The sequence below is a fragment of the Zingiber officinale genome, chromosome 4B (genome assembly GCF_018446385.1).
Source record: "Zingiber officinale cultivar Zhangliang chromosome 4B, Zo_v1.1, whole genome shotgun sequence".
NCBI lineage: Eukaryota > Viridiplantae > Streptophyta > Magnoliopsida > Zingiberales > Zingiberaceae > Zingiber > Zingiber officinale.
This window is the reverse complement of record NC_055993.1, coordinates 41,635,724-41,644,310: the sequence shown is the minus strand read 5'-3', so window position 1 is coordinate 41,644,310 and position 8,587 is coordinate 41,635,724. Positions and strand designations below refer to the sequence as shown.

The 8,587-nt window shown below is 36.8% G+C and overlaps 1 protein-coding gene across 3 annotated transcripts; it reads left to right on the top strand.

The window, feature by feature from the left end:
* The first annotated feature begins 3,597 nt into the window (after window positions 1-3,597).
* On the top strand, window positions 3,598-6,632 carry LOC121974994 (probable protein phosphatase 2C 27). Of its 3 annotated transcripts, none has more exons than XM_042526325.1 (5): window positions 3,598-3,804; window positions 4,009-4,284; window positions 4,374-4,568; window positions 4,703-4,908; window positions 5,280-6,632. In XM_042526325.1, exons 2-5 carry the CDS (start codon window positions 4,078-4,080, stop codon window positions 5,836-5,838), a joined length of 1,167 nt encoding a protein of 388 aa, XP_042382259.1. In that variant the 5' UTR covers window positions 3,598-3,804; window positions 4,009-4,077; the 3' UTR covers window positions 5,839-6,632. The 3 variants fall into 3 exon arrangements, with proteins under 3 accessions (XP_042382259.1, XP_042382257.1, XP_042382258.1); XM_042526323.1 differs by having other exon boundaries at window positions 3,969-4,284; XM_042526324.1 differs by having other exon boundaries at window positions 3,598-3,879; window positions 3,969-4,284.
* The last annotated feature ends 1,955 nt before the right edge of the window (window positions 6,633-8,587 follow it).

Below are 8,587 nucleotides of genomic sequence, written 5' to 3'. Positions count from 1 at the left end.
CCAGGATCGTTGGAGGCTTCTCGGAGCAATGCATAAGAACAAAAGTTGTAGCAAATATTGTGTTTAAGCTACTAGTCAAAACCTCCTTTTATAGCCCCATCCGGGTGCCTGAATCCCCTCTCGGGCACCTGGACTGTGCTGACGTGGCAAACTCTTGTCGAAACTTCATCCCCGAAGTTTATCCACCTCTGGACGCCCGAACCCCCTCCGAATGCTTGGACCATTGATGTAAGTCGGCCAATTGCTGTGATCCACCACACGGAGAAGATGAATTTTCACTGGTCCGGGCACTTGGAGCAGCTCTGGGCGCTCGACCGCCTGAGTGCCTAGATCGCCCGGGTGCTTGGCCAGGCACCCGCCCGAGGTGCTCCTCGTTGAGCCTTTCCCAGGTGCCCAGAGCAACTCTGGGCACCTAGAGTTTGGGCGTCCGAAGCACTTCCAGGCGCCTGGACCACTTTTCTCCGTTCTCTTTCCTGTAATAAAAAATTAGTCCAAGCACAAAATTTACCTTGCAAAATAGAATTAGCACATTAAAAATATGATCAAATTATTACTTATATCCTATCTTCCCAAGACCAGGATCAAGTCATGGTCTCGGCTTAGACTTCCCAAATGGCTCTAAGCTAGACCACACCTATAGTCCCACCGGGACTAGTCATCACTGGATATCTCTCATCTAGTGACATAACTCACTTACCATTTGCATACTTCCTTGATGTCAGGTCTCTTGACCCACCAGGACTTCCTGCAAGATCTCAACCAAACTGGACTTCAGCCAGTTGTCAACCCAACTAGACTTTCTTCTACCATATCTCAACCAATCTGGACATTTTGCCAACTATCAATCTAGTTGGACTTCGTGCCAGCTATCAACCTAGCTAGACTTTAACCTAGTGTTCTAGGCCTCTGGACTTATCAAGTTATGCACACTTGGTAAAATGATAGACAAATAACACACCTATTTATCATACATCAAAACTTGATTATCAGTGCAATCTACACCAATATTCTTAACCTTAGCCATCTTCTTATCAAACTTTGTCTTCAAAACTTGATTTTCCTTTTCTAGACTCTTAATAAATTCTTGCTATCCGCCTCCAACATTCCTAGACCTACCCACCTCTCGCACTCAGACCCTTACGACTCACTTGACTCTTCCTCGCAGTCTTGACCTCTTATCTTCAAGTCTCCTTCTTTTGACTCTCGTCTCTCGAATGTATTTAAACCCACAGCTTGTCCCAATGTCATCCTTCGCATATGTCTCAAAGTGTGCTTCCCTTGACTTGTCCTTGCTGCCTTGTCCACGGTCCCTTGGATGCTCCATCCTTCATCGGACCTGAAGTCATCAAGTTAAGGTATATGTGTATTTTGTAAACCTTCACAATTCAAGTACATATATTAAATATAAAGATAAACCTAACTTAAACTCTTTACCTAAATATCAAAACTCATGATCACATCGGACCCTTAACTAATCGTCAGTGTCTTTTTGGATTATTTAGTACTACTACATCAATAGAAGTTATTTTTAAATTTTACTTCATTGAAAATTAAATTATTTAAATTATGACAGCGCGAACAAGAAGTTCTAAATCTTATAGAATATTCAATGGGTATTTTCTTTGTGATTATAAAAAAAATATCTGTTTTGAGTGGGAGATTTAATAACTATAAAGTACTCCAGGTTTTTTTAAAAAAAATATTCAACCAGCTAATATTGAGCTTGGGCATCCGGTTGGGCCCCACAAAAGTTATCTACCAGTTGATATGTAAAACACTTAGGAAGAAATTGTTTGAGATGTTTCATTTTATGTAGATTATTTCCTCCTAGGAATAAGTCATCAATGTATATGAGAATTGTTATAAAAGAAGTATCTCGACCCTTGATGAAAATTGAATAATCATCCTTTGAATGTTGATAACTGATCTTTATATTATCTGAAAATATGAAAAACTAATTTGATTAGCCATTTATCAGATAGACAAAAACTAAAATCCAATCAACTAATTCAAGAGGAAATAACTCATTCATATTAAATGCCGCACATTAACAAATTAACCTTTTCAAAGAGATAGTATCAATCTAGAGATCATTCTGCACTTTAACAAATTCACCATTCCAAATACCTTCATAAAATTACTCCTCAAATCAAGCATATCTTTTTTTTTTTAATACATAAGACAAGGAGCTGATGTAATTCATCTCTAAATTCTTCCATCACTGTGTAAGCCTATTTTTTTTTTTTTTCTTTGACAATCCAAATGTCCAAATTTACCTTGTTAATATGAAAGGCAGATGATCTTCTTCCTAATTTGTTTACTCAACAAATGAAGTATAACTTATTTACATTCAGAAGTTTCTAAAATATTCATTCTATTTAAAAATCGAATTTGATTAGAGGTTATTCTTGATAACCTTAGTTATCCATCCAAGATTATCAACAAAAACTCTATTTGATTTAAGTAATCGATGATTCTTAAGTAATAATCTATACCCAACGCGTAGGTAAAAGGAGCATGGAACTTGGAATCGGAAAATCTTAGAAAAGTAAGATTTTTTTTATTTCCAGGGTTAACGATTTTTTTTTGTCCAAAAATATCCCCCCTCTCTATATATAAAACATAAAATTTAAAAAGAGAAAAAATAATAATATGTATGATTATTTTGTAACTAAGGATAATACAGTAAACTGTTAAATTAAGTTATATATTAAAACCTCTAAATAAATAAGATTTTATTTTATTACGTAGGTTGAATAAAATAATATTAAATTATATTTTTATTTCTTATAATCTTGATTATGTAATTACCTGGTAATCACATAACTAAAATTATATATAATAACTTGAATTAAACACATGCTAAGTGTTTTATGATTGCATCACATCCATAAGTGTTTTATGATTGCATCACATCCATAGAGACTATGAAACCCTATACTTACTCTAAGGTATTAGTTCAATAAGAATTATCCATAATATCCTCTTGGCAATTAAAGAAGACTACAATAACTACTTTACATCTCCTGTGCCATGCCTCCAACACCCTCCATAACAATAACTACCTTCCATTTAAGAAAGCAAGACGACTTTCCAACTTCTCTAATAGCCTAGAAAAATATTTCTACTTAAATATGTAATTTATATTTACAATTTCGAAATCTGAAGTTGAAATCATGTCATATTTATTTGTTGCGGCTATTAACTTTTGTTTATATTAGATACATTTTTTTTAATTTGTCTATCAGATAAATTTAGAATATAATTCATACATATAAAAAATAGATATTCAAAATATCCATCTTTATTAAGATTTAAAATTTATTTCTTTAAGTATTTATAATTTATAATTATTTTACTTAGATGGAAGAGAGTGTCGGAGAAAGAGAAAGAAAATGATAAATTTATTTTGTACTTTTTTCCTCCTATTTATACTCTTTCTATATATATATATATATATATATATATATATGAACCAAATCTCGGCCGTCAAACTAAAAAAAGGAGAAATCAAACGGTCACCATTACCAGGTTCAGTGATGCGTGCAACGCCAGTTTTGATGGCGTGCTCACTCAGCGCCGTCGTCGCGTCTCCTCCCGATCGACACGTCCACCCTCGGAAAGCTGCCACATCGACTCGCCGTCCACTGCGGTCGCTGGTCTTCTCATCTTCAATATAATAATATACGCTCGGAGAGCAACCGTCTCTCTCCTCTCGCTCATCTGCGGAATCCACAATTTGCCCTGGTTCTTGCCCCTCCCATGATTGCTCCTTGTCGCGGCACCATAAAGTTGGAACCTTTGGTGAGTTTTGTTTCTTCTTGCCCATAATTGTCGATGAATCGCCGGTTGGGGATATAGAATATTCCGTTGGAATCTGTAGGTGTTTTCCCCCCATTCTTTTTCTTTATCCACAGGCCACGAAAATAGAGACGCTGGATCTAAATCTAATGCATTTGCATCTGCAGGATGCTTGTTGACTAGTTCTGCTGTGTCTGTTGTTGCCAGAAGGCTAGCTATTGGTCTCAGATCGTCAATCGATAGATAAGAGTAGCAGTTCGTTAGAAGTGGCAGCGGATGACGAAGATGGCAGCAATCACTGATTTGACTCCTTTGAGCATTACGAACAGTCGGCGCAGTAGCGAGAAGAATGGCGGACCCTCCCCTGAGGCTGAGATCCGCGAAGTACCGGAAGGATCGAGATCGATGAAAGCCGCGAGGCCGCCTCGCTCTTCGATTCGGCATAGTGTAAGCGCCGCACAGTTGGACGTCGCTTCTGAATCTGTATGCTGCGACACGCCCTTCAACTGTTCTATCTAATTCTCCACTGCCCTTCTTCTTTTGCTAAATTTGGTTGGGTAATCTATTTACAGGAACTGAATATCGGTAGTTTAGGCTTCATGTCTCTTTCAAATCGGAGTTCGGAGTCCTCTCCACGGCTCCGTTCTGGAAGCTGCACAGCGATTGGCGGGAAGCAGAGCATGGAAGATGAGCACATCTGCATCGACAACATTGAAGAGCATATTGGAGAATCTGCAGATATCTCATTACCAGGATCTTTCTATGGGGTGCGTTTTATTCTTCAATTTACCATATCATCACTCTTGTTGTTTTGTACTAAAACATGATGTACGCAAGAATTTGTACTTCAGGATCACAATTATCAACAACTTTGTAAGAACCCATGGTTTCATATGGACAGGTTTTTGACGGTCATGGTGGAAAAGATGCAGCCTTTTTTGTTCGAACAAACATCCTGAAGTTTATAATTGAAGATGATAATTTCCCAAGATGTATTGCCGAGGCAATCAAGAGTGCTTTTGTGAGAGCTGATTACGCCTTTTCGGATGCCTCTTCTCTTGACATCACCTCAGGCACCACAGCACTTGCCGCCCTTATTTTTGGAAGGTCAGTGCTTGTAAACTTATATTTATTGCGACAAAACAATTTTCTTAAGTTCTACTTGTACTTCCCAACCACATGAAATAGTTGTTTGCAGTGCCCCACTGAGAGAGTTGGTACACTAATTATCTTATTAAGCTGTCACAATACTACACTAATAACTTTTTGTGAACTAATTACTAAATCATGAACTCAGGAAATTTTACTAACTTGGAAAGTTGAATGAAGCAATAACCACTACAGTTTCGTTGGCTTGCAAATTGTTTGTATGATGACATTATTCTTTGGATAACAAACAGATTCTTTTTTGTCATCTCCCAATTGCACGCGAAGCTGCATGCTAATAGAGTCTTTTTTTTTTTTTTTTTGCAACATAGGACTGTGTTTATTGCCAATGTTGGCGATTGTCGAGCAGTGCTAGGTAGGCGTGGCCGAGCAGTGGACCTGTCCAGGGATCACAAACCCAGTTGTAGCACGGAAAGGCTTAGAATTGAGAAGCTGGGAGGTTATGTTGATGATGGATATCTAAATGGGCAGCTCTCAGTCGCACGGGCACTTGGTGACTGGCACATGAAGGGATCTAAGGGCTCTTTGTGTCCCTTGAGTGCAGAGCCTGAGCTACAGGAGACAGTCCTTACTGACGAAGACGAGTTCCTAATTATGGGCTGTGATGGACTTTGGGACGTAATGACCAGCCAATGTGCTGTGACATTGGCCAGGAAAGAGCTCATGGCACATAATGACCCGACGCTGTGTTCTCAAGGGTTAGTTCAGGAGGCGCTCAAGAGGAACTCTGGCGACAATCTAACGGTGCTTGTTATATGTTTTTCACCAGACCCGCCGCCTCTAATTCACATCCCGAGACCTACAGTTCGGAGAAGTATATCAGTGGAAGGCTTAAACTTCCTCAAAGGATTCCTGGAAAGTAATTGCTGAAAGCAATGGGGGGGGTGGTAAAGAAGTGCTCTCAGTTTGTTAGTTTCTTCTTTCTGTACAAATTTGGTCTCATCCTTTTTGGCACTGAAGTCTAGTTCTGCTTACTGTAAACTTTTGTAATGTTTCAGTGATGTTGTTGTCATCCAGCGCTTCACAATGCCAAGGGATGCTTTTTTGTTTTACATCTACATGTGGCATGGCTGCACTTTATGTGACCCTCATTGTGTTTCGATCGATCAGCAGTGGACTATGACAGTTAATCTGAGTAAGCTATAGGGTAAATATCAAGATTGAACCCATTATAAAAAGATTCTCCTAACTTGGTAAGGGAAGACCAATATTGCTCTAGCTTATCATGACTCGACCAGAGGCTTTCCTTTCCTTTACTTAAGGCAAAAGCAGACAAGTTAGCCAAACAAGCAATATAAATAAGCCTTTGGCGATAGTGTGACAAAAAGGCATAAAGGAAAGGCCTACGGAGCTCCAAAACACCCGTGGTAAGCATGCACCATCCAAGCTCAGAAAAGGCATAGAGGATCACACAAGTCATCCACTCATATGAAGAGATTTGTATGTGGTTTCAGATCCGAATCTCCACAAATTTTAATTTCAATCAGCTGGAAACTGAATAGCAACACCTAGCAGAAGCCAGTTCCGGAGTGCGTTATGCTTTCTGATCTCAGAATCTACTTTCCTCGTCTCACAATCTTCATTATTGGTCGAAGGCACTGAAGTCGTGGAAGTAATGAGAAGTGAGTGGAGAAGCAGCATGGAAAGGACATGGTAATGTATTGTTTAATCTGTCGGCGCCCTTGTATTTGTTAAAGAGGCTTTGATGGATCAATTATTGTTCAAACCATTTCTCTCATCTGAGTGTCAATTTGGTGGTCGCAGAAGAGCATGAGTTGGCTTCAGAAACAGTCGACAGATAAAAAGATTTGGTCGCAATTTCACCCGGTGTATAATAAAATATATTAAAATAGATATAGATTTAAATATAATATAAAATCATTTAATTAATTATATAAATTGCGTGCGTATTAGAACCAACAACAGTCTATTAAGATAATAACAAAATATATATATATATTCTAAAATTTATATGTGTATATAACTTATTTAATCCATGCATGATGAATGTATCTGAGATAAACTTTCACTTACTTTTGGAGGTTTATATAGGGATGACAATGAAACTAATAGGGAGAGAATGAGTTTGTCAATCTTCATTTTTGTCCTCGAATTTTATCCCTGTTTTTATCTCCATTCCCATCCTCACTTTTTTAGATTCAGAGAATCTTCGAATCCAAATCAACGGGGATCAAACTCCTATCTCCTCTCGTTCTAGCTTTCATCCCTAAAATTAATTTTATATTATTATTATAATCATATTAATATTAATATCAATAATAATAATAATTTTATTATTAATATTTTAAAATTTTAATATTAATATTATTATCAATATTATTTAATGACATTATTATTAATATATTTTAAAAATAATATTATTATATTAATAATAATAATACTATCAATAATAATAATAATAATAATAATATATTATTATTATTATTATTATTATTATTATTTTCAGAATGACATCTGTTAAAATATTTATATCATATAGGACACTCTTCCCATTCAACTTGTTTTTCCTTATAAAGTTTGGCCTTTCAAGTTCTTTCACAGGCATCAACTAAGCACATAAACCACACAATCATTGACGTTGACATAAAACTCCAGTGCATGTTCTAAGTTTAAACATACGTTATCGTTCCCCTAAGTGTCTCAGTATCAACAAGTATGATCTCATTCCTTGTCCGAGGAAGGATGATATATGGGACATTTGAGGGACTGCAAGATAAGAAGATTAGAAATAATTCAATAACTATTAGGCTATTGCTTGGTGCATCCAAGGGATTAAGGCTCTGATGGAAGGTGAAGTATTGGATGATATAAAACTGTAATAAATAAAGGATAGTGAGCTGTGAGAGATTGTATGCCCTGTAACATTTAGGTTCATAATTTGAGTTAGATAGGGGAACATGAATTCTTGATTATAGTCTATGCATGATCTTGATCTAGGAGGATTGTGAGGCATACAATGTGTAACTTGAGTAAAATCAGAGATGGAATCGATTAATATTTGTCTTAGTCGATTGGAATGCTGAGTTCACTATCCAGTCTACTAGCTAGATTCCTATGCTCGAGCTTAAACTTGTGTCTATTTGATTTAAATAGACTAAAATGTTAGTTGAGTTGACGTATGTGGATGTTGGATATGCTGTATTTCCTAGTTAAGTTGATTGTCATGAATATCAAATGACTAAACATACTAAGTCAATTGGATCGTAACGGAGTCAACTAAAGATAAAAGTCATTGGTTATGAGTTTATGATCTTATTGAAGATACTAAATTGGATATATATTTAGTTGAATGGAAATACAGAGTTTCTAGGTTGTGGTGAGTCACAATCGTTAATCTCTTGTTTGAGATGCCGTCATTTACATTGGATAAGATGGATCATTTCAATGGAATTATTACTACGATTATCTACATAGCAGATGTCAAGAGGGTTATTTTTTTTTTTAAAAAAAAATTGAGAGATAATCTAGGGATGTTTCACTCATAGGCATGGTCCGGACCTTTTGGAGGCTCTAGACTCCGATTAAGCTCCGTTTTCCATCAAATTTCTTTTGTAAGGGCAAGTTTCTTGAGCATGGTCCATGTTTCCACAAGTGTCAC

What these genes read in the sequence shown, in the direction of transcription:
- LOC121974994 (XM_042526325.1), top strand. Translation starts at nt 4,078, where the DNA reads ATGACGAAGATGGCAGCAATCACTGATTTGACTCCTTTGAGCATTACG. An exon ending in TACCAGGATCTTTCTATGGG is followed by an intron (nt 4,569 to 4,702) that starts GTGCGTTTTATT and finishes TCATATGGACAG; the next exon opens with GTTTTTGACGGTCATGGTGG. An exon ending in GCCGCCCTTATTTTTGGAAG is followed by an intron (nt 4,909 to 5,279) that starts GTCAGTGCTTGT and finishes TTTGCAACATAG; the next exon opens with GACTGTGTTTATTGCCAATG.